Source organism: Echinops telfairi, unplaced genomic scaffold, assembly GCF_000313985.2.
Source record: "Echinops telfairi isolate 266 unplaced genomic scaffold, ASM31398v2 ScPeMD7_25;HRSCAF=90, whole genome shotgun sequence".
NCBI classification, from domain to species: domain Eukaryota; kingdom Metazoa; phylum Chordata; class Mammalia; order Afrosoricida; family Tenrecidae; genus Echinops; species Echinops telfairi.
The window spans coordinates 610132-635298 of record NW_022103922.1 but is presented as its reverse complement, the minus strand read 5'-3'; the positions used below and the strand labels follow the sequence as shown (position 1 = coordinate 635298).

At 61.1% G+C, this 25167-nt stretch overlaps 1 protein-coding gene across 5 annotated transcripts in view; it reads left to right on the top strand.

Moving 5' to 3' along the window:
• Positions 1-25122, top strand: part of GRIN1 (glutamate ionotropic receptor NMDA type subunit 1) — a 25916-nt gene extending 794 nt beyond the window's left edge. The window contains exons 2-21 of one of the 5 annotated variants that reach the window (XM_045289111.1): positions 2217-2351; positions 5093-5269; positions 7160-7222; positions 7994-8094; positions 14040-14161; positions 14256-14430; positions 14988-15132; positions 15229-15312; positions 17529-17670; positions 17765-17892; positions 18842-19006; positions 19086-19204; positions 19301-19413; positions 19512-19660; positions 19747-19904; positions 20209-20370; positions 20523-20632; positions 20713-20858; positions 22010-22120; positions 23982-25122. In XM_045289111.1, coding sequence (XP_045145046.1) covers positions 2217-2351; positions 5093-5269; positions 7160-7222; positions 7994-8094; positions 14040-14161; positions 14256-14430; positions 14988-15132; positions 15229-15312; positions 17529-17670; positions 17765-17892; positions 18842-19006; positions 19086-19204; positions 19301-19413; positions 19512-19660; positions 19747-19904; positions 20209-20370; positions 20523-20632; positions 20713-20858; positions 22010-22120; positions 23982-24098 — 2622 coding nt within the window. In that variant the 3' untranslated portion in view covers positions 24099-25122. The remainder of the gene's footprint in view (positions 1-2216; positions 2352-5092; positions 5270-7159; positions 7223-7993; positions 8095-14039; positions 14162-14255; positions 14431-14987; positions 15133-15228; positions 15313-17528; positions 17671-17764; positions 17893-18841; positions 19007-19085; positions 19205-19300; positions 19414-19511; positions 19661-19746; positions 19905-20208; positions 20371-20522; positions 20633-20712; positions 20859-22009; positions 22121-23981) is intronic. The other 4 variants (XM_004714429.2, XM_004714431.2, XM_004714432.3 and 1 more) reach the window with 4 other exon arrangements.
• Positions 25123-25167: the final 45 nt, after the last annotated feature.

Below are 25167 nucleotides of genomic sequence, written 5' to 3'. Positions count from 1 at the left end.
GGCCTCCCTGGCAGCCAGCCAGACCCCGGCCTTGCCGGACTCCCCGGGCTGGCCCTCAGCAGGGCTCCCCGGGCTCTGACGGCCCTCGTGTGGCTGGCATTTGGCAGTGGTGTCATCATGTGTCGGGGAGAGGGGGACCGGGGGAGGTTCGGCAAGCGGGCAGAACTGCCAGCCCAGTCAGCGCCAGACCCGCAGGTTTCCAGGGGGCAGAGCTGGCTCATCTTTGCTCCGTCTTCAGACTCTCCCCCTTCTCATCCCCCCAGGGTGGCTCTGGGGTCCGCAAAAGATGGGAAACGACCCAGGCGTTTAAGGGGTGTGTGTACCCATTTAGCAGGGTGGGAGAGCGCGCCATGCGCATGCGAGCGGGCGGGCTGCGGTGGCAGGGCGCCCTGTGGAGCGTCGCGGGGGAGGACAGGACTGGCAGCGGCTGCCTGTGGAGCTGTCCGCCCCTGGGCCGCCGCCTGCTGCATTCCAATGAGGCCAGCTTGCGCTGCATTGCAGCTTTTATGTAAGAGCTCCGGAGCGGCAAGGGCTGCTGCGTACTGAGGCCCGGGGCCACCCGCGCTCTCGTCCCCGCCAGGCGCACAGGGACACCCCGCCTGCGCGGCGCACAGGGCCTTGCCATGGGTGCTACATGCAGAGCGCACGTGTTCATCGGGCACAGAGATGGGGGTGGGGGCAGAAGAAGGGGGCCTGCTGACGCCCCAGGTGCTAGTGAATGACATTCGGAGACGGCCGGTCTGGAGGACGCGCTTCTGACGCGATGCCATTCTCGTTCATCCATCTTTAAATCAGGGGTACGTTACACTTGGGGCACCCCAGATGTCAAATGCACGCAGTGGTTCTTACTCAACAGATCGCACGGGCTTGGGTGCACGCACCTACCCCCACACCTGCCCCAGGCCCTAAACGCTCTTGCTGCACACCAGAGCCAATCCTGTACACTCGGCTGCGCATACACATATATGTACCCTCGGCTCAATGCACTCTCCCCACCCAACCGCAGCACACGTGAGCACACACGTGCACATGCACACACGCTCATGCTAACACTGGCCCCTCAGTCTTTAGCCCAGCCCCTCTGGGTGCAGACTGGGGTGAGGATCCAGGAGGGAGGAGGGCAGCTGTCCAACAGTCATCGGCGGCAGCTGCTCAGGGCTTCTTCAGGGCCCTCACCCACCCTACAAGACACCCTGTAGCCCAGCCCAGGACCTCATGGGATGGGACAGAGCCACGTGGCCTGGGCTTCAGTCCCATGGCCCATATGGGTCAGGGAGGGGTGGGGTCAGGGGACTGGCATGTCCTTTGGGGTCACTCAGCCTGCCTTCTGACTCCAGGCTTTCTGGTCCCCTCGGAGCATGGGCATCAGACAGTGTTGTCATTTACTGACCCCACCTTAGGGCCAGGTGCCCGTCAAACCCTGCTCCAGATACAGGTGCGGCAGAGTGGGGGCTCAGAGGGACAGAGTTGGGGTTCAGGAGTACTAGCAGAGTGCAGGCTTAGAAGAGACCGTGGGGTTCAGGTGCAGTCACAGTGGGGGTTCAGGACTGATAGGCAGAGTAGGGGTTCAGAGGGACAGAGGAGTAAGGGTTCAGGCACGGGTCTTCCTGATGCTGTCCCCAGTGAACAATGCCCAGCCATTCTGCCTCTGCTTTGGGGTAGAGCAAGGAGACCCCGCCCCCCTCACCTAGCTGCTTGGCCACTAGCTTCAGTCCAGCTGGAGGGGGCTTTGGTGGGGAGCCTGGAAGGTCGGCTTCCCCTGCCTGTGGACAAAATCAGAATTTCTCCAGATGTATCTGAGCTCAGGGCCCAGGGCTTCCTGCCTAAAGGCCCCCTGCCCTGAGAGAGGCAGGACTCTGGCCAGGGGTAGAGTGGGCAGGCTGGACACCATTAAGTGCACAGCCCTGAGCTCATCCTCTTGGGGCAGGGAGAGGTCTGTCCCCTCCCCCAGCGAAGGTCTCCATATCTCCTCTGGTAGCCCCTCTAGGCCCCTAGGTTGACATTCACAGCCCCCACTTTGCTCCCGGAGCAGATGGTGATAGGGTCCTGCCTTGTGAGGGTGGAGCAGGACCAGCATGTGGCTGAGGCTGTGTGAGCATGTCTGATGCCACTTGGACCCCTCCCCGCCTGCCGAGCTCCACCTGTGCTGCCTCCAGGTTGGGGCCATTCTGCACGGTGCCCACCCACCCATGCTGACCCTGCCTCTGTGTTCACAGGTTTATGCCATCTTAGTTAGCCACCCACCTACCCCCAACGAACACTTCACCCCCACCCCCGTCTCCTACACCGCTGGCTTCTACCGCATCCCCGTGCTGGGGCTGACCACCCGCATGTCCATCTACTCAGACAAGGTAAGCCTGCCCCAACACTGGGGCCCATGATCACTGCTCCTGTGCAGCTGAAGGGCAGGTAGACCCCACGGCTCAGGCCAAGAAGCAGGAGGTATGGGAGGGGCACATGTGTGTGAGCATGCACATGCTTACACACTCATACACTCACAGTTTCACTAACAGAAACACACCCACACACCCACACACATTCATGTGCACACCCCCATGCATACTCATGTTTAGACACACCTCCAAACTCACACTCATACCACTCAAACTCACACACCCACACCCACTGCCACACCGTGTCAGTCACACACCAACACACCCTCACAGCACACTCACACATGTGCACACATTCACACTTGGGTACACACTCACGAAATTTCACAGGCACAGGCCTGCTCATTCACATCCGTATACCTGCCTGTGCACATGGCCATACTCACGTACCCAGTATCTCTCTCGCTCTTTCTCTCTCTCTCTCACACACACACGCTTGCCTGTGCACATGTCCATGGGCACTCACACTCGTATTCTCACACTCTCACATACTCACTCCCAAGTATTCACTCACACAGTTTCACAGATACATGCGTGCTCTCTCATACACACACTTGCCTGTGCACCTGCCCGTATGCACTCACACATACACATGTCTGCATGCACACATACACCCATGCTTCAGTATCTCACAAATCATCACACACCACCCACACTCACACACCCATGCTCCTTTACACTAATATATGCGCACTAGCAGGCATTCACACTCACACACAGTCCTACACACTCACAGATGAACTCACATATGCCCATACACATATCCACACACAGTCACATCTCTGCACTTGCACTCACAAGTTCAATTCACACTTTCTCACACACACATGCTCACAGAGGGGGTGGGGCACAGATAGGAGGGATGGAGACATAGGAGGAGGTGGACACACAGACAGGAAGGGGTGGGGCCTTAAACAGAAGGGGATGGGGGACACAGACAGGAAGAGGTGGGGACACAGGAGGGGGTGGGACACACAAGTGGGAGCAGGGCCACACAGGCAGTGGGGGAGCTAAGACACTGACCTCCACCCCCCAGAAAGTGGGAAGTGTGTCTGCCCCTGCCCACCTTTGAGTAGAGGAGGCCATGGGGCAGGGGAAGCTAGTATGGGTGCTGTGTCTCAGGGCACAAGAGCTCAGCCCCGCACTGCTGTGGCTCTGGCTTCAGCTGACCAGCCCTGGAGGGGCAGCCAGAAGAGCTAGGCAGGCAGCAAAGGGACAGTGACAGGGAGGGGCTTGCTCCACCCCAGAGTCGGGGGACCCAACTGCTCCTTTCAAGATGTTGCTGCAAGGGTGCTCCTGGATGTACAGGCCCCCACAGGCTGCAGCAGGCCGTGAGCTCCCTGCGGTCCTGAGTGTCCTGGGAAGGGAGGGGTGGTGGGCTTGGCTCTGAAGCTGGGGCTTGCTGGGCTCACCACCATCTTGGAACCCAACGTGCCCAGAGCCCGTGGTCCCAGGTCAAGCTGCTTGAAGGCCCAGAGCCTGGTCAGGCCTGGTGTCCAGGGGTAGAGGGGACAGCCAGGCCAGGTTTCTGGAGTCATGGGGAAGAGGGCAGGGGGAAGCCAAAGCAGGCATGTGTTGAGCGTCCGGAAAACCCTGGCCTATAGTGGAAGCCCTCAATGGCTCTTCCAGGCCCACTGTCCCATGCTCTCCCTCATCCTGTCCACTCTGCCCCCACCCTGTCAACTCTGCCCTCTGCCCTGTCCACCCTGGCCCCTAGTCCTCTGACCATGGTCCTCACAGGTAATGGGAGAAGCTAGCAGCTGGAGGAGAGGACAACTCACAGGCCAGGAAAGGTCCCCACTCTCAGGACCCATGTGCGGCCACACCTGATGGCCAAGCCAGGCTCGGTCTGAGGCCCACTCATAACCCTCCTCCAACAGCCTTGCATTCCATTCTCCAAGAACAGAGGGAGGCAGCTGCCGCAGTCTCAAAAGGGGCGGGGATAAGAAGGACCACAAGATCTGTATGGGCCCATGGAACAATACAGGAGCTAGTGGTCACCTGGACAGACCCCAACGGGCTAGGTCCACGAGGGTGGTGCCTGCTCCCCTGCTAGCCAGCTCACCCACACCAGGAGGCTGTGCTCAGCAACAGGCCTCTCCTGGACAGCCAGTGACAAGCCCAGGTGCACAGAGGAGGCTGAGGGCAGGCAGGCAGCCTCTGGACGCCAACCAATCACTGAAATCGTTATTTAGTCCCACGAGGGAAGGTGGACAGGGCGAGACAAACACTGCGTTTGGGAAGGGCCCCACAACGCCCCCTGGGGCATCTGTGAGAAGTTGCCTGTTGGGAAGAACTTGCCCAGAGTTCAAACTGTCCAGCAAGCGGTGGGCAGCCAGGTCGGAGAGAGCCCCTCCCAGGAGATACAGATGCCTGATGCCCTGTAGGGGCTACCCAGACCCCTCTGTCTCTCTGGTTAGATGCTGTGCGGGGACAGGGACATCCCACGTCAGGGAAGTGGTCCCATCTAGTCCCTCAGGTGGAATGGGGGGAGGGGGAAGGCAGATCCCACAGGTGGAGGGTGGGGGCTGTGTCTGGAGCCACCCTCGCCTGGTCCTGCAGGTAAAAAGCTGGGGGTGGGTCTAAGTCCCATCCAGGAAGCGGCCCCATTTGGTCCAGCAGGTAGCAGGCACTGAGGACCCGGTCCCAGGCTGCAAGCCCCGCCAGCCGCCTCAGCCCGCGCCCCTGCCACCCCGCAGAGCATCCACCTGAGCTTCCTGCGCACGGTGCCGCCCTACTCCCACCAGTCCAGCGTCTGGTTCGAGATGATGCGCGTCTACAATTGGAACCACATCATCCTGCTGGTCAGCGACGACCACGAGGGCCGGGCGGCGCAGAAGCGTCTGGAGACACTGCTCGAGGAGCGCGAGTCCAAGGTGAGCGCGCGGCGCGGGGCGTGAGCGACCGAGAGGAGCGGAGCGGAGCGGGCCGCCGCCGCTGTGTCTGTGGCTCCGTGTGACACCTTCTCTTTCCATCGTGCATGGTCAGCGCCACCACGTCCGGCGAGCGCCCGCCCCGGCCTGTCCGCGGCTCATTTCACTCGCTTTGCCATTCGTCGAAATCTCCTCGGTGTCTGTCCCTGCCGGGCTAGGGCAGGCCCACCTGGAGCTCCGCAAACACCCCGCCCCGCCCCCGGCCCGCCCCCCGGCCCGCAGAGGCCCCGCCCACTCCACCACGCTCGCTCCCCCAGCGCCCCGCCGGGGCTGTGACCCACACTCGATTCCCCTGACGGCCTTGCCTGCCCGCCGCCCTGCACCTCCCAGCTGCCCCTCGCCCTCGCTACGACCCAATCACGCCCATCTGCACACCTCTCAGGGGCCCCCCACAGTTGGAGACGCCCCCGACCCCTCTCCTTTCCGTTCCCTGCTCCACCTGGATTTCCCCTCCTACCCCAATTAGAGGGCTGGTTCTAGGACGCACTGACCGCCACCCCATCTCCGCCTGGCCCCACAGACAGCCGTATGGGGATTTCTAGGGGGTCCAGGCGACCCCTTCATCCCCTTCCCTGACTGCCTGGCCGCTGGCCTGAGGAGGAGCTGGCGCTCGCCCAGGGACATCTCACCAAGTCCAGAGAGGGGCGCTCCGCACCCGCTAAGGCTCCCTGGAGCAGCCAAAAAGGGGAGTCCATTGGGGGAGGGGGCGCGGGCGGGAGCATGCTCTGTCTGGGAAGCAGGGCTGGCTTCCTCGAATTGGGCCCTCCTCCTGCACCCCAAGGTGTCACAGACTCCCAAAGGGTATAGCGGACAGGGCGGGCAGGGTGAGTATGGAGGTCATAGGGTGGACCCAGGGGTATTGAGGGTCCCTCTCAGGAGCATGGGCTAAGTCTGGGAAGGGGGGAAGGGCGGCAGGATGGGCCCCCCGAAACAGCACCCCTGGGGTCTCAGGAAAGGATGCTGGTTCCCCACCCACCACCACCCCGCCCCCAGCACCCACCGAGAACGTTATCTTCCTCGTGTGTCCGCTCCCACGCTCTCATCACCACTGGTGGTGCCCCTAGTGAGCACACTACCGCAGCGGCCCTCACACACGCGGGCACACTCACGCACACGTGCTGCACGGCAGGCCGTTTGCCGTGCTCCCCAGCACCCTGACGCTCCACGCAGTCAGATGGAACCCCCCCTCATGTGTTACAGACACCCCTATCACACTCCATACAACCCACTCAGACATGCGCACGGCGCCCCTGTGCACACCTACCCTCCCGTGTACAACAGCTCACACACATTTACAAGTAGGTGTGTACGTGTGCAGCTGCCATGCGCATGCCCAGCCCAGCAGCCACACACGGTGCACAAACCCAGAGCTCCACTCCCTGTCCTGCCCACGCTGCACACCTGTAGAGTTCCTGAGAACACGCCGCATGCACACCTGAGAACAAGTCCTCTAGAGAAGCAGCCGAGGGAGACGCATGGGGTGGTGGCTGGAGGGGAGGGGCAGGACATGGGGGTGGGACTGCTCACCTCGCACTAGAACCCACCTAGGGGTGCCGCTGGAGCACGGTAGGGGTGGGGGTGGCAGGTGGGTCCTCGAGGGGGCATGTGATCAGCGTGGGTGGGGACAGGGTCGCCCTTTCTCCGTGGCCTCCAGCCCCCCGCGCCCCACCCCGTCCCGCCGGCCCAGCCACCCCACCCCGGTGTTTGCGAGCTCCAGGGACGCGCCCGTCTGCAGACGTGCCAGGAGGTGGTGTGATTGCTTTAGCGCCGTCATTTCCAACCGTTTATAATCTTCTGTGTCTGCATATTTTCTCTGTGCACATTATTCATCAGAGTAAAAAAAGGAACTATGAAAACCTCGACCAACTGTCCTATGACACCAAGCGCGGACCCAAGGTATATATGCATGGACGTGCACGCCACCCACGACTAGGGCGCCCTGGCCTGCGGCGCCGCGGCCACAGGCCGAGTCCGGCAGAGCCGCACCAGCCGCCGGCGCGAGCAGCAAGGAATAGAGTAAGGCAGGCAGCAGGCAGGCAGGCAGAGAGAGAGGCAGGGAGGGCCGGCCAGCGAGTGCGGCGTGGGTGCCCTCGACCCATCCGCCTTGACTTTGAAGGCAGGGCCGCTGGAAGTGCCGCTCTCCCTCAGGGCAGTGCATGCGAACCTCCGGGGCCACCAGGGTTTCCTCCGTGGAACCCGGGCGGGGGCCGCCCCCCGGCGTCCACCGGGGCTCAGGTCACTCCCGCAGGAGCCTACGAAGGAGAGGCTCCCTGATGTTGGAGCAGTGGCCCCGTCTCAGCTCCCGATTGCATTCCAAAACTGTTTCCTGTCCGCTGCACGCCTTCCTGAGTCTCGGGCCACTCCAGCTTGCATGCTCAGTGCAGACGTCAGACGGAGCTTGCGCGAGAAGAGCAAGCAGAGGCTGGCAGGCAGGGCTGCAGAGGGCGTGCCGCAGGGCCAGCAGGCTGGAGCGCAGGGCCAAAGGAAGGCCAGGCCAGGAAGGAGTGAAGCAAGCAGGCAGGTGGACAGGAGCGCAGGAGCCAGGTGCTGGCCACAGGGCCGTCGCTCAGCTGCAGGGGGGTTCCTAGCAACTGCAGCCGGAATCTCGCCCCTGAGGCGCTATGTCCCTGCCCCAGCCACCCGCTAATGCCCCTGCTCACACCACAGGCTGAGAAGGTGCTGCAGTTCGACCCAGGAACCAAGAATGTGACTGCTCTGCTGATGGAAGCCCGGGAGCTGGAGGCTCGAGTCATTATCCTCTCAGCCAGGTGAGGCGGGGCAGCCCCCAGGCCACTCAGGACCAGACCTGGGCCAGCGCCTGGGACACTGCTGGGCAGAGCAAAGAGGGTCAACTCCTCAAGGCCCTTTGCCAGGGAGAGCTCTCCCCACCCCCACCCCCACGGCACCCATGAATGTGGACTTGCTGGTCCGAGTCTGTCTGCCCTTCTCTGACACAGTCACTTGCAGGAACCAAACACAAACACCTGCTCTTAGGAGAGAGCCACACTCAGGTGCAGCCAGCAGGGGGCTGGGAACCGGGACCAGGAGGGCCTAGAGGTGAGGGAAGTGATGAGCCCAAGAGCCCAGGTGGGAAGGTCCCAGCACCCAAGACAGAAAGGTGGGAAAGTCAGGGGAGTTGGTTGGTCAGGAGGGTGAGGGGCCTCAAACTCCATGAAAACTAGGCTGCGCTGGACTGGCCTGGGTCCCAGGCCATGGTGAAAGCCTCCCTACTTGCCCATGGCTATGTGCATCAGGGAAGAAACCAAAACACCCAACTTACTGCCATCTACTCGCAGTCACTCACGGCGACCCTACGGGACAGGGTACAACTTTCCCTGTAGGTTCCCGAGACTAGCGCTCTTCATGGGAGTAGAAAACGTCATCTTCCTCTGAAGGGTGGCTGGTGGTTTCAAACTAGCCCACCATGACTCAAGAGCCAAGGAATAAGAGTAGAAGGAAAAGACCCTTCCAGGAACTGTCTCCCCTCCCCTGCCAGGAGAGCGGTGGGAGCACTGTGCCAATGAAGGCCAGGAAGGAGAAACTGTCAGTTAGGGCAACATGCCCTCAGGTGCAGCATGCAGGATGGGACCAACCCGGGTTCCCAGCACTGGAAGGTAGGATCCTCTGACTCATGGCAAGCACCCCACCCTAGGGCTCTCATGCGTGCCAGCAGCAGCCCCACTCCGCAGCCTCTCCTTCCCTGTGCCCACACAGCCATGGCCAGACAGCCCCTACTGCACCGTTTCTCATCGGGGGATCCGGGACTGAGGGGCCTTGGCCACTTCCAACGTCCCTGCATGTCCAGTGATGGACACTGCCAGAAGGGCCGTCCAAAGATCCTGGAGAAAAGGTTTAAAACCATCTAGACAAGGGCAGCCGCTCATACAGCCCCGCCCAGGCACAGCCGTCCAAACTGAATTAATGACCCATTCACTCTTACACCTGGCTTCAGTCAACAGCGCTTTAAAGAACCTGGGTGACTAGCCTGGAAGACTGGAAGCGCAGGCAGAAAGCATGCACCCAAACAGCTGGGCAGTCAGGAAGAAGACCTACTTTACCCAGAGCAGGGCAGCTCAAAGAACCCATTTCCCCAACACACAGGAACAGGATCCTGTCAAGCTGTTAACAGCCCCCTACCTCCCCCCCACCACGTCTATATGTAGTCTGAATGGTGGCCCGGCCACAGAACCCATTGCACCAGTCAGGCAACAGACTCCCCTCCAACCACGGGCAGTCATGTTGTTGTTGTATCATTGTTAAGTGTCATCAAGTTGGCTCTGCCCCACATGGACCCGTCACCACAGAAGGAAACTCGCTCGGTCCTGTGCATCCTCACGATTGTGCCCATGTCTGAGCCCATTGCTGCGGCCGCTGTGTCAAGCCATCTCATTGAAGGCCTTCCTCTTCTTTGCCGGCTGCCCCCCACCCTGCTGAGCATGATGTCCTTTTCCAGGGACTGGCCTCTCCGGACGATATGCCCAGAGTGTGTAAGATGAACTCTCGCCTCCCTTGCCTCTGAGGGGCAGCCTGGCCACACTGCTTCCCAGGCAGGTTGTGTGTCCTTTTGGCAGCCATGATACTTCCTGTAGTCTTCAGGAGCACCACGATTCAAACACATCAATTCTTCTTTCTTCTTCCTGATTTAATGTTCAACTTTCACACACCCATGAGGCAATGGAACAGACTATGGTTTGGGTCAGGGGCGTCTCAGTCCTCAAAGTAATATCTTTGCTTTTCTTTGCTCTAAAGAAGTCTTGTGCAGAAGATTTGCCTGATGCAACACTTCTTTTGATCTCTGGACTGCTGCTTCCATGAGCACTGATTATGGTTCCAAGCAGGAAAAAATCCTTAACTTCAACCTTTTCCCTGTTTATCATGATGTTACCTATTTGCCCAGTTGTGAGGTTTGAGGTCTTCTTGACATTGAGTTGGAATCTATACTGACGGCTGCCAGCCTTGATCTTCATCAGCAAGTGTTTCAAGTCCTCCTCACTGTCAGCACGCCAGGCTGTGTGTTTGCATGTCACAGGCTGATAATAAGTCTTCCTCCAATCCTGATGTCACACTCTTCATATAAGCCAGCTTCTCTGATGATTTGCTCAACACAGAGATTGAATAAATATGAGAGGGTACAACCCTTCCCTGATTTTAAACCTGATTTATTCCCTTGTTCTGCTCACACAACTGCCTTTTGGTCCATATACAAATTCCACATGAGCACAATGAAGTATTTTGGAATTCTCCTTCTCCAGGTGATTCGTAATGTTTGATCTACACGGTTGAATGCCTTGGCATCTGTGTTAGGCAGGATTCTCTAGAGCAGTGATTCTCAACCTCCTTCATACGGCGACCCTTTAATACAGTTCCTCATGTTGTGGTGACCCCTCCAACCATAAAATTATTTTCATTGCTACTTCGTAACTGTAATTTTGCTATTGTTATGAATTGGGTGACCCCTGTGAAAGGGTCGTTTGACCCCCAAAGGGGTCGAGACCCACAGGTTGAGAACTGCTGCTCTACAGAAAGAAAACCAGGACACTTGTGATTGTATATACAGTGGGAAGGAATCTAACAGCTAATAAGTCCACACAGCAGTGCAAAGGGCTCAGTCCAACTCACTTCCATGGAACAGTGAATATGCTGAAGGTCTTCGACTCACCTGGGCTGCTGGCCCAAGGTCAAGGAAGCAGACTTTGGAGTCTGCCCTCAGGCAAGACAGGCAGGGTGGGCAGCAACCCCAAGAAGATTAGAACTTGGGGTGTAGCAGAAACATGAGCTACACGAGTAGTGAAGAGGTCCCATCGGATCCTCAAAAAGCTCGGTGAAGCAGGTCTCCATGGACCCCCAAGCTCTAGCAATGCACACATGGCAAGGTGACACAGTCCACAGGGAGGCCAAGGACTAGCGCAGGCATCAGAGCGCTGGTCTGATCAGGGAGGAAGAGGGAAGGGAGCAGGCCTTGGAAGCCATTTAGCTCATGGCCCTCCAATCAAGCTGGGCCCTGATTAAACTCCACCCACATGGTCTATTTGGCACAATAAACCTAACTACCACAGGCAAATACCATTCAACAATGGTTGCAGCAGTAAATTGACAAGGAGCTGCCAGAGGTTCAGGCCAGGTCCAGAAGAGGACATGGAACAAGGGCTATCATTGCTGATGTCAGGTGGATCCAGGCTGAAAACAGAGACTACCAGAAAGATGTGTGGGTGCAGGTGGGTGCAGGTGCCCCCTCTCTGGTGGGCTTCTGCTGGGATGCTCAGGGCAGCACCCAGTCTCCGTAGCCAATGTTCTACAGAATGCAGGGGGGCTGCTGCCCAAACTCTTCATTTCTATTCCACAGAGGTTACTGGGGTCCATTATTTCCATAACAAATGACATGGATGTATGGCTGATGGCGTTTTGGTCCACAGCCCTTCACTCAGCCAAGCTGATGCCTGGGAGTGGGGGTTGGGGGGGAGGTGCATGTGTGTGACTCCATCCAGCAGGTTTTTACACACGCCCCACAGCTTGAACTTTGTGGAGAAGGTGAGGCGCTCTGCCTGGTCTCGGCTGGACCTGTTGACAGTGTTGAGCTGCGCCTGGGCCTCTTGACATCTCTCCTCCACTGGGGGGGAGGGGGGAATGCTGCCCGGTTTTGTGAGCAGTTCCATCCAGCAGTAGCCAACTCTCTGCTCACATCCACCGAGAGCATCTTATTGGAGCAAACATGACGGTGTGCCCCTGTGCACGGCCTGCTCTATACCTGCTCTGTACATTACGCACTGTCAACCCACTGACCCCGAGTGCAGCAGAGAATGAACCCGCCTCTTCTGCACCACCCTCACCATCTGTCCTTTGCTGCAGCCGCTGTGGCAATCCATCTCGTTGAGAGATGGCCTCTTTTCTGTTGGCCCTCTACTTTACCAAGCATGATGTCCTTCTCCAAGGGACTGGTCCCTCCTGATGACATGTCCAAATTATAAGACAAAATCTCTCCATGCTCCCACCTCAGGAGCACTCTGACTCTACGTCTCCCAAGACAGCTTTGCTCATTCTTCCGGAAGTCCGTGCCAGAGTCAGCGTGCCTCATGCACACCAGCACGCAGAGCCATCCATTCCTCTGCGGTCCCCCTCCCTCATCGCCCACCTTCTCAGCCCCTAGGAGGTGACGGAAGGGCCATGTCTTGGGCCAGGCACACCTTGGTCCTCCTCAAAGTGACATCTTTGCTTTTGAACACTTTAAAGAGTTCTTTTGCAGCAGATCTGCCTGCTGCTCAGGCAACTTCCTTTCCCGAGGGCTGCCTCCCGCGGCGGCGCTCCAGGGAGTAAAATGGGGCCCTTTCCTCTGCTGAGCACGAGTCGCTAATTGTCCCAGGTGTGAGGTTCTCTGGTGTCGTCATGCTGAGGTGTCATCCATGCAGAAGACCACAGTTCTTTACCCTCATCAGCATGTGCTTCAAGTCCTCTTCACTGTCCACCGCACATCATAGGTCATTCACGAGTCCCCGCCCACCCTGGTGCTCAGGTTATCCGCTCAGCACACAGATTAGATAAGTATGGTGGACGGATTCAACCTTTCTCCATTTGAAGCTATCCAACAGCTGCCTCTTGGTCTAGGCACAGGTTCCACTTGGACACAATTGAATGTTCTGGAATTCCTGTAATCCATAGTTTGTTGTGATCCACAGGGTCGAATGCCTTCCAATAGTCAGTAGAAGCACTGCTGCTTTCTCAGTCCCTGAGAAAAGGGAGGCAAGAGGAGCCCACGCTGACTACCAGAGCCCAAGGGCCCCTTGCTCGCCAGGGCCAGCCACTGTGCAATGGACTCCGCTCTTAGCATGACCACCTGGTCTCGCCTCCCAAGGCAGGAGCGCAGTATACATTGTGGTCCACGTCAGGTCCTCCTCTGGTCCCACACAGACCCCAGGGTCCTTGTGACCAAGCCCCCTGCTTCATCTCCCACAGGCCTGGGGACACTCTGCATGCCCGGGACAGGTGGAGAGAGGTCTTGCTGGTCCCCCATGGGGACCCAGTGGGTGGAGGTGGGTGCAGGTGCCCCCTCTCTGGTGGCTTTCTGCTGGGATGGTCAGGGAAGCTCCCAAGCAACCAGTCTCTGTAACCAGGGGAGTCACTGGGGACAGGAGATTTGGAGGGAAGCAGGGCAGGTGGGGCAGGAGAAGGGCTCGGGTGGGCTGCCCACCCCCTTACCACCACTCCTATGCCCTGAATGCCTCTCTGTGCCTCAATTCCCCACCTGGCGCAGGGCTTCAACTAGTGCCTGCCCTAGAGGTGTCCTGAGAGTTGTTGAGATGAGGCAAATCAAGAGTTAGGAACAGAGTGAGCTCCTGGGGAGTCCACGCCCACTCCCTGTGGGGGTGTGGTGTGGGGTGGGGATGGTTGCTGAGTAATGGGGGAAGGCTGGACAAGGGTCAGGGATTTGGGCAGGAAGTCTTCCCGAAATGCCAGGCTCCAATCCAAGGGCAGGGGCACAGCAAGAGAGACCTGGGACGCTGGGAGAGGCTGGGCCTACAACTTTGGGGGGGGTTTCAGGACTCAGGCTGGTGCAGGGACAGGGTATGGGGTCGCTGGGCCTGTCACCTCTGCTGGGGGCTGGGGGAGTCTCCAATCCAGAGACATAGGCAGATCCAGGGAATGCAACAGAGGGCCTCACGGCATGCAGGGCTGGGCAGGGCTGGAGTCCGGCCGTCAGTCACAGGCGTCTGCCCCACAGCGAGGACGACGCTGCCACCGTGTACCGCGCAGCCGCAATGCTGAACATGACAGGCTCGGGGTACGTGTGGCTTGTCGGCGAGCGCGAGATCTCGGGAAACGCTCTGCGCTACGCCCCGGATGGTGAGTCCTAGCTCGAGGGGGGGCGTGGGGTGCTGGAGGGGCGGGAGGAGGGGCAGCTCGGTCCCTGATCGGGCGTGTCCTTCCCCGCCCTCAGGCATCATCGGGCTGCAGCTCATCAGCGGGAAGAATGAGTCCGCGCACATCAGCGACGCTGTGGGCGTGGTGGCGCAGGCGGTGCACGAGCTGCTGGAGAAGGAGAACGTGACGGACCCGCCGCGGGGCTGCGTGGGCAACACCAATATCTGGAAGGCCGGGCCGCTCTTCAAGAGGTGGGCGAGCGGGGTGCGCGGGGCCCATCCCCTGCGCCATCCCACCTGGCCGCGCGCCACGCAGAGCCAGGCCCTGGAGCTAGCTAGTTCCCCAGGAACCCAGGTCCCCCCCAGAGGGGCTGACGGTGTACCACAGCGCCCAGCCAGAGGGAGGCAAACGGACGCGCGCACGAAGACTCGGAGCGCTGCAGGCTGCTTCCAGGGTCCGGCTGGAGGGACACACAAGCACATACGGACATGCACAGACGGGCACCGCACAGAGACACACGCGCAGACATGCCTCCACAGAGGGGCACACAGGCAAACACACACAGAGGAGCGTGGGCACACACTGCACGGAACACGTAGACTTCTGTCCCCATCCCCAGGAACTGAGGAGGCTGTGTGCTGCCCAGGGTCCTGACCACAGAATGCTCCAGAAACAGGCTCTGGTACCCAGAGACCCTCAGCCCCCCATGAGCTGCTGAGACTCCTCAGCCCAGGGTGTGTGCAGACTGCACACATGTCAGTCCTGGGGCGGCAGGAGCGAGTGTCCCCGACCACCTCCTTCACCCCAGGGTGCTGATGTCTTCGAAGTATGCTGATGGCGTGACTGGCCGTGTAGAGTTCAATGAGGATGGAGACCGGAAGTTCGCCAACTATAGCATCATGAACCTACAGAACCGCAAGCTGGTGCAAGTGGGCATCTACAATGGCACTCATGTAGGTGGGGGTCACCATGAGGTTGGGGCTGGGGCCTTAGGGTCCTGGGGCCAAGACCCCTGCGTGACCACCTCCATCTCATACCCCCACCCCCAGGTCATCCCCAACGACCGGAAGATCATCTGGCCAGGGGGAGAGACAGAGAAGCCTCGGGGGTACCAGATGTCAACCAGGCTAAAGGTGGGCCCCCTGCCACCAGACCCACCCAGCACCTGGAAGGGAGCCACAAGGGCCACCAAGGGAGGAGAGTGGGCCTGGGGGAGCAGAGGGGCAGGACGTCCTTGGGAAGGGACAGACAGTCACTCTGGACTCGCTGCAGGCCCACCACCCAAGTCCTGCAATGCCACCTCAACCCATTTCATTTCATTGTTCATGAGCTTTTTGAAGGCCCTCGTGTGAAGGGCCCTGTGCCCTTGCTCACACCCAGATCCTCTTCATGCTGGCCACGCCACATCGGCGGTATCTTAGACTTTCAGAGACAACGACCTTCATTACAATGCCCCAGCCAGCTTGCCTTCCTGCCCCTAGGTCCTCAAGCCTCTTTCCACATCTGTGCTTCCTGGGCTATCCCTGCAACCTGGACCAGCACCACGGCCTCCTCACCGGCTCTCGCCTTGGCAGCCTGCCCTTGGGCACCACCCTTGCCCTTCGGGTCAGCACTTGGCTGCAGGCCTGGTGCCCTTCCTAAGGGTAGAATGCTGGCAGCCGGAGGCCCCACCTGGTCTATGCCTGTGACGGTTTCTACAATGTGGTTGTTCGGTCCACGTGGTCTAGAGTTTTTATTGAACTGTAACATCTGAGTAGATCTACATACAGAAAGGACATGGACTATATGGGCACTGCTCGATGAATTAACCCGACGTCAGCATGTCTGTGTAAGCGGAGGGGTGGCTGATATTCGATACAGATTTCAAACAATTTTAACAAATTGAGATCACAGGAGGCATAAAGCACTTTTAAATCAAATCCTGCTGAGATCTGAAGCAGGGCTCTCTGATACAGGGGCCCTGGTGGCGTGGTGGTTTAGGCTTTGGGCTGTTAAGGTCTGCAGTTCAAACCCACCAGCTACTCTGCAGGAGAAAGATGAGGCAGTCTGCTTCGGTAAAGGTCTACAACCTCAGAAGCTGTATTGAGAAGTTCTACTCTGGCCCTTGGAACCTTGTTAATGTAGAGGTTACATGTTGGGCTACTCCTCACAAGGTCAGCGGTTCGAACGTGGCCTATGCCTGTAAAGTTGGACAATCTCTGCTCTGTCCTGGGGGTCACTGAGAGTCAGGGTGGACTGGATGGCCGTGTGTTGGACTGTCCCTTAGCCATGAAGCCAGGTGAGGGTCGTGAGATTGGTATTCGTTTAGCCCCAGGTGACTTTTGAATGCGTGAAATGTGCCTTGTGTGAAGAATTGAACTCTCCAAAATAGTTTATTTTCTTTTGTTGTTGTGACTAAAACACACCAATTCAACCATTTCTACAAGGATGGAACAGGGGCACCAGTGATGTTCTTGAAGTGGTGCGGTCCTCCTCTCCCCCTTTCTGAGTGGCTGCTCCCCAAGCCCATAACTCACTGCTCCCAGGGCTCCTGTCTAACCTTCTGATCCCACCCCTGACAGACAGACCTGGGACATGATGCATGGCAGATACTCTGTTACATTATTAGGCGATCCTGAAAACTTATACAGCAGCAATTTATAGCCCTCTCTGGGAGCCCCCTCCCCCATGGATCAGAACCAACCCACACTCCTTCAGGCTCACTCTCCCCGAGTTCCACTCCGGCCTCGGCCTCCCCACCATCTGCTCAGGTCTCCCTGCCTTTCCTGGTCCTGCATCCCTCTCCACTGTCCATCTCATCTCACCTGCACAGCCTGCCACTGCTTCCCTCCCCCAGGGACAGAGGGGTCACCAGCTCTGGCTCAGGGACCCCCCCAAGACAAACAAGGCAGGTCCAGGACAGACCTGAAACACCAACGTCCAAATGAACTGAGGGACAAAAGAGAAGACCAGAGACCACAGGAGACTGAGAGGCAGGGTCCTGGAAGGGAGACCCAGCTGGACCCCTGAGGGCCACAGGCCTCTGCCAGCTTCGTGGCTCCCACCTGGGACAGGTCACTTCTGAAGGAATGAGAGAAAGGTCAGCACAGACCGGATGTCAGGGCAGCCTTCCTGATGGCGCAGTGGTGAGCCAGGCAAGACCGCCGGCCAGGAACGGACCGTGCTTTCAGAGCAAAGTGCCTCCACAAAGCCCACGAAGACTCCATCGTGGTGCGGGCGGCAGAGGCTGGAGAGGGACCAGGCCAGCGCTGACCAGCATGGGGCAGGGCGCCAGGAAAGGCTGACCACGAGAGGCGGACGCGCCCGCAGGGCAAGCGAGGCCCGTGGTAAGACAGTGTCCTGCTCGCAGATCGTGACCATCCATCAGGAGCCCTTCGTGTACGTCAAGCCCACGATGAACGACGGCACGTGCAAGGAGGAGTTCACAGTCAACGGCGACCCTGTCAAGAAGGTGATCTGCACCGGGCCCAACGACACGTCGCCCGGCAGCCGTGAGTACGGGCGGGGCACGGGGGCGCCGGGCGGGCGGGCAGGCTCGGGCGCGGGGCAGCCGGGGAGCCCAGCAGTTTGCGGCCCCGCCCGCAGCCCGCCACACAGTGCCGCAGTGCTGCTACGGCTTCTGCATCGACCTGCTCATCAAGCTCGCCAGGACTATGAACTTCACCTACGAAGTGCACCTGGTGGCCGACGGCAAGTTCGGCACGCAGGAGCGGGTAGGCGCAGCCAGAAGCTCGCCGCGCGTGCACGGGTGGGGAGAGCGCCAGGGGGAGAGGGCGGGGCCTGATGGGTGGGTGGGGCAGTGCCTCAGCAGGGGCGGGGCACTGGGAATCCGAAAGCTTGAGTGGGCGGGACCTGAAGGGGCAGTATAGATGAGGGGCTGGGTCTGTGAGTCTTGTTAGGATGGACCATGGGCGGGGTCTTCAGTGGGATTGGGTGATAGCTGTCATCTGGGGTGGAGCCTGTTGTGGGCGGGGTTGTGAGTCCCTGGGGAATCTCGAGTGGGCAGGGCCTGTTCTGGGGGTCCTGGCACTGTAGGGCCTGCAGTGGGCGGGAACTGTGAATGTTGAGGGGATCTTCAGAGGGTGGAGCCTGCTGTGAGGTTGGATGCTGTCTGTGTTCTGGGGCAGAGGCCACTGCGTGGTGGGCGGGGAAATTTCTGAGCTGGGGCAGGGCCTATGGTGGGCGGGACCTGAGCTTGCGGAGCTTGAATGCGAATCTAGAGTGGGAGGGGCCTGGCGTGCGGTGAGAGGGCTGTATCTGCGAGGCTAGGGCGTGGAGTGGGCGGGGCCTGCAAGGCAAAAGAGAATGGAGAGTGGGCAGGATCTGAGAGTCCTGGTGATCTGAAATGAGTGGGACCTATCAGCCAGAGTGGGCGTGCCCTTCTGTGTGGTGTGCAGAATGGTGTCAGTGAGCTAGGGGGAGGGGCCTGAGAGTCCATAAGATCCTGGAGTGGGCGAGGCCTGATGTGGGCGGGGCCTGATGTGGGTGTGCCGGTCAGTGTCAGCTTGGGCGGGGCCTGCGAAGTCTGAGTGGGGATCTGGAGTGGGCAGGGCCTGCTGTTCAGGGCGGTAACTGTGAGCCGGGGTGGGGCCTGTGGTGGGGAGCTGGAATTCAGGGAGACCCTGCACCTACTCTGTCTGTCTGCACCGCGCCTGCGCACAGGTGAACAATAGCAACAAGAAAGAGTGGAACGGCATGATGGGCGAACTGCTCAGTGGGCAGGCCGATATGATCGTGGCGCCGCTGACCATCAACAACGAGCGCGCCCAATACATCGAGTTCTCCAAGCCCTTCAAGTACCAGGGCCTGACCATTCTGGTCAAGAAGGTGGGCGCTCCTGGCGGGCTAGGGCTGGGGAAGACGGTGGGCCGGCCGCGCTGATGCCTCCCTCCCCCATCCCTCACAGGAGATCCCCCGGAGCACGCTGGACTCCTTTATGCAGCCCTTCCAGAGCACGCTGTGGCTCCTGGTGGGACTCTCGGTGCACGTGGTGGCCGTGATGTTGTACCTGTTGGATCGCTTCAGGTGAGCGCTGGCCTGGGCCAGACCCCCAAGGCAGGGCAGGGAGGCGACAGGCGAGCGGGCCACACAGCTGCCCGTCCCACCCTCTGCGCCCTGCAGCCCATTCGGCCGGTTCAAAGTGAACAGCGAGGAGGAGGAGGAGGACGCGTTGACCTTGTCCTCGGCCATGTGGTTCTCCTGGGGCGTCCTGCTCAACTCGGGCATCGGCGAAGGTGAGGCAAAGCTCGGACCCCCCCACCCCCCGCCCCCCCGCCGCGCGGCCCTGTGTCTGCTGACTGGGCGCCCGCGCTGGCTGTGCCTCTGTCCGCAGGTGCCCCCCGGAGCTTCTCGGCTCGCATTCTGGGCATGGTGTGGGCCGGCTTCGCCATGATCATTGTGGCCTCCTACACCGCCAACCTGGCGGCCTTCCTGGTGCTGGACCGGCCCGAGGAGCGCATCACAGGCATCAACGACCCTCGGGTGAGAGACGAGTTGGCGGCGGCGGCGGGACGGGGAGAGGAGGGCCAGGTTAGGAGCAGCCGTGAGTGCGTCCTGTACCCCAACAGCTGCGGAACCCCTCGGACAAGTTCATCTACGCTACGGTGAAGCAGAGCTCCGTGGACATCTACTTCCGGCGGCAGGTGGAGCTGAGCACCATGTACCGGCACATGGAGAAGCACAACTATGAGAGCGCGGCCGAGGCCATCCAGGCCGTGCGCGACAAGTGAGGGGATAAGCAGAGCAGGATGGCCAGGCCCACGCGGGACAAGTGAGGGGCGGGGCAGCCAGGCTGCCGGGGGCACGTGAAGGGCGGGCATGGGAGTGAGGTGGGGAGCAATGCAGGCCATTGGGGACATGCTAGGGGCGGGGCACCAGGGCCAAGCTGAGCTAGTTCTGCAAGGGCCGTGGCCCCAGGAGAGGGTGTATTCAGGCTGAGGGGACCACGGAAGGACCACCTGGGGCGCAGATGTGCAGGCCTCCAGCGACTGCCGGCCAGCGCAGTGCCTCACGCTGCCTCCTGTCCGCAGCAAGCTGCACGCCTTCATCTGGGACTCAGCGGTGCTGGAATTCGAGGCGTCTCAGAAGTGCGACCTGGTGACCACGGGCGAGCTGTTCTTCCGCTCAGGCTTCGGCATTGGCATGCGCAAGGACAGTCCCTGGAAGCAGAATGTCTCCCTGTCCATCCTCAAGTGAGCCCCCACCCCGCAGCGGGCGCCCGTGCCCCGCCCACCGATGCCCCTCAGGAACCACCTACCGGCCCCAGAGCAAATCGAGGCTCCGCTGACCCATAGACCCAGCCCGTGCTGGGCTCCGCCCTGTTCACGCTCTCTTGCTCGCCCAGGTCCCATGAGAACGGCTTTATGGAAGACCTGGATAAGACCTGGGTCAGGTACCAGGAGTGCGATTCGCGCAGCAACGCCCCTGCGACCCTCACCTTCGAGAACATGGCAGGTGGGGCTCCCCGCTACCCACACCTCCATCCTCTGGCCCAGGGTGGGTTCGGGGGGCTGAAGGCTGTACTCCGCTCACAGGGGTCTTCATGCTGGTGGCTGGGGGCATCGTGGCCGGCATCTTCCTGATATTCATCGAGATTGCCTATAAGCGGCACAAGGACGCCCGCCGCAAGCAGATGCAGCTGGCCTTTGCCGCGGTGAACGTGTGGAGAAAAAACCTGCAGGTAGGGCAGGCCACCCTCTGAGGCCTGGTGCCCATGGCCCGGCCGGCCCGGCCCTCCTCTGACCCCGCAGGCCCTGGCATTGGCCCTGCCCCGGGCACGAGCGCGGGAGCCCCCGTGGGCAGGACTGGAGCTGGGAGCCATGGCCAGGGGCAGCGGTGAGTGCTCCTGGGCTCCCGGGCAGCGGTGTCGGGAGGGCTGCCTGGAGGTGGCCACCACTTCAAAGTAGGGCCAAGGGAGGCCTGGCAGCATCTCCAGAGTCGCCCCCTGGCGCCCATTCCGTAAGAAGGCAGGGTAAGACAGGGACACTTCGTGTAGTGGGAGTCCCAGATTACCTCTGCCCTTCGCTGCCCTGGCCACCTTGACATTCTCCAATCCCCTTCCCTGCTGTGTCCGTGTGCTCTGTGGTTCTGGGTGATAGGGGCTGGCAGGCCCAGCGGCCCTGGCTGTATCTGTGGGGAGTTGCTGCCTGCAGGGAGGCTGGGGTCCGCAGCCTGACCACTGAGCCAGGGGAGGCAACATTCCCACAGTTGGCTTCTGGTTGTCCCGTTGCTTCTCTTTCTCTGGGTGGCTTCCGGAGCTGGGTCCTGAGCAGGGGGCCCCTGGCCTAGGACACTGCTGGTGTGATAGCAAAGGCCATTGGGCGAGGTACAGGCTGGCACCCCACCTCCCATCAGTCCACTCTTGCTCTTGGTTCTACAGGCCTCTGGCCACTCTCTCTCTCAGGCATAAGGGCCACAGAGCCTGGGCCGGGGTTCTGGGGGCTGCCTTTTCCACTTCCAAGTCTGTCTCCTCACCATGTGCCTTCAGCTGCACCCCCAGGTCCCCCACTGTCTCTTGGTGACTAGCCCCTCTGTGCAGAGGACATGGGGTGCCGCCTCCAGCCCTTGGAGGGCAGCAGTCTACACCACCCTCCTCCCGGGGACCCCGGTGCACGCCCAGAGAAGAGCACAGTCAGGAACCCCCAGCCCAGCCCCAGCAGCAGCAAGGTCAGGAGGAGCAAGCCTGGGCAGGAGAGGCAGCCGGCTTCCAGCGGCCGTCTCAGCCGTCCAGCACAGGGAGGCAGGCAGGCCCGAGGGCCCGAGTGGCCGGGCAGGCGAGGGCAGGTGTGGCCACACCCTTAGCCGTCTAATCACTATACATATTCATTTTAGGATAGAAAGAGTGGTAGAGCAGAACCAGACCCTAAAAAGAAAGCCACATTTAGGGCTATCACCTCCACCCTGGCCTCCAGCTTCAAGAGACGTAGGTCCTCCAGAGACACGGTAAGGGGGACACCCCGTCACACGCCCGCCCGTGTCTCCGTCCCCTTCATCCCACCCTGTCACTCTCTCCAGAGCTGGCCCCCTCGGCCCAGCCCTCTTGGCGAAGTGCTCTCTCTCTCTCCTCATCCCCCAACCCCACTCCAGTCTTTCTCTGGCCCCCCTCCTTTGCGCTTTCTCGGTCCTGTCTCTCTGTGTGTCTCTCTACCCTGGTCTCTCACCTCCCCCTAGCCCCCCCCACCACCACCACCACCATGCCATGACCACCACACACCATCCTGAAGCTGTGTCCTGTCGTCGGTCATCGGTCAGTCAGTCAGTCAGTCACTGCCTCTCAGGGGTGGCACCCTGGCTCTGCGCCCACCAGGAGGCGCCACACCCCATTCCTGCCCTCTGGTTTCTCCCTGAGGGGCCACCACGCCCCTGCGACGTCCCTGGAGGGGGTGGTTGTGACGTCCCATCCCGTCCGTCTGTCTGGCCGCCGGCCCTGCCCCCGACACCTGTGTCACCTGTCTCAGCAGAGCCATGCGTGTTGCATTTTCCATGTGGTCTCTGTGTGGGCCGGGGGCTGGGGATCGGGCCTGGGTCCCTGCACTGGGCAGCTGGGGCCTGGAGCTGGGATCTGGCCAGGCCCAGGGGGCTGTGTTGGGGTGGGGGGTGGAGGGTGGGAAGATGGGACGGGTCCAGGCTGAGCAGGGCTCCCGAAAAAGTGGTAGCAACTGCAGGGGGACAGGGAAGTTCCCAGAGAGTAGCCCAGGAAAGCGGATGGGGCCTGTAGGGCAGAGACCAGCCTCAGCTCCTGACTCAGCCTCACCCTTAGGGCCCCCCGGTCAGAACCAGGCCTCTCCCTCTTTTTAAGGCTTCTTGCCTCAGTCAGCTAGCTTCTCAGTACACGTGACAGACAGGCTTTCTTGGTACAGGAAGTCCCAAAAGGCATGAAACCTTGCTCAGGGAAACCTGGTCCCAGGCCAGCCAGGGAGCGGGCCTGGCGCTCAGCCCAGAGCCACCCTGTCTCTGGCGGATGTGACCTCCCGCTCACTGCCCTCTGCCCACCAGAAGCCTCCAACCCCAAGTAGGATGTCCAGAGCCACTCAGCTCCCTGACCAGGGGACAGAAAACACCAGAGTCCCAGCAAGAGGCATCAGGGCTCCCTCCAAGAGAGGTCTGGCAGGGCAGCAGACTAGGGAGGCGGCTGGGACTGGGTCGGGAGAAGAAGGGTGAGAAACGGGCTGGAGCAGGTGAGGCCGTGAGACCAGCCCAGGTTGGGGGCGGGGGGGAGCCGAGGCCCTGCCCCCCCAAAGTGGGCAGAGCCAGGGTGGGAGTAGGGGCAACCCAGGAAGAGGGGGTGGGCAGCAGACAAGGGGTGTAGTGCCCAGGTCGCAGGGTGGCTGGAAGGGGAGCACAGAAACCCTTGCAGGCAGTGGGCAACGTTCAGATGGGGACCCCGAGTGCCAGGCCCTGCCTGGAGCAAACACACTGTGTAGGTGACCCACAGGTACCTCAGACTCTTGGTGCCCTTCCTGGCTTCTGTCCCCACAACTCCCCACCTGAGCCCCCAGGCACCAGCCAGCAGGCAACTGCTGCATCTGGGGCCCCCTGCTGGGCTGACTCCACAGGGCCACTGCCAGCTGGGGGGCTGGGTGGGGGTGAGCAGCCCGGATCCCCCTGTCTCTGGAGCTGGGAGGCTGTTCAGAGGGAGGCTGGGTGGGGGGCTGCTTGGGGCTGGGGGGCCGGCCCGGCTGCTGAGACCCTCGGCCCCTGTCCTAAGGCTGGTGCGGGCCTGGGCAGCGCTGGGCCCTCAGGGCTGGCTCGGTCCCGGCGGCCGGAGGGCCAGCGGGTATTGACTGTTGGTTCTTATTTATAGAGCACCGGGGGTGGACGCGTCGCTTTGCAAAACCAAAAAGACACAGTGCTGCCGCGACGCGCTAATGAGAGGGAGGAGGGCCAGCTGCAGATGTGTGCCCGGCATAGGGAGAGCTGAGACGCCCTGCCTGCCCTCCTCTGCCCCCTCCCCCGCAGACAGACAGACAGACGGACGGGACAGCGGCCTGGCCCACGCAGAGTCCCCGGAGCACCACGGGGTCAGGGGGAGGAGCGCCCCCCAGCCTCCCCCAGGCCGCGCCTGCCACCTGCCCGCCGGTCAGCTGGCTGGCCAGTCCCCGGCCTGGCCCCGCGCCTGCCCCCGAGCCCCGGGGCTAATGGGCCGCCTTGTCTGTGTATTTGTATTTTACAGCAGTACCAACCCACTGATATCACGGGCCCGCTCAACCTCTCAGATCCCTCGGTCAGCACAGTGGTGTGAGCCTGGAGCCGCCCGCCCGCCCAGTTAGCCCAGCCAAGGACACTGATGGTCCTGCTGCTCGGGAAGGCCCGAGGGACGCCCACCTGCCTCAGAGACTGCCCGCACCGGGCCTCCTCCCACCTGCTGCCTGGCGGGCGGGCCCTGCTGGACCGCGCGGAGCGGCGCGGAAACTCGGGCCAGAGGCTGAGCCGGTTGGGCAGGGCCGCAGGGCGCTCAGGCAGAGGCAGGGCCCTAGGGGTTCAAGCGTGGGGGGGAGGGGCTGCTGCCCTCCAGCAGAGACTGCCCCATCCAGGCCCATCACCACCTGAGCCACCGCCGCCCCCGCCCCCCACCACCAGCGGGCTTGGCCACCCCGTCCTTCAGCGCCTGTTTCTCTGCAGACCAGCTCCTCCTACAAGACTCCCCTCTTTCTGCTGAACCCCACCCTCGCCCCTTGGACCCTTCCGCCGGCTCGCCCTGCCCCCTCATATCAGTCGGGACTCCAGTCCAGCAGCTGTTGGTGGGGGCGCTTCCCGGACCCAGCCCCACTGCGCCTTCTCACCGACACGCCCAGCGGCGCCCCACGCTCCGGCTGTGTGACCCGCCCGCCACCTTGTACAGCCCCAGCCCCCCTGGAGTCTGAGCGCACGCCTTCCCCGCGCCCCGCCCCACCCCCGCGGTCCGGCGTGTGCAGTGGTGTCGCCTAAAGGAATGCCCCAGAAGTCCCGTCTGTGTGCTTGTTGAACCGGCGTGGTGTTGAGGGAGGGTG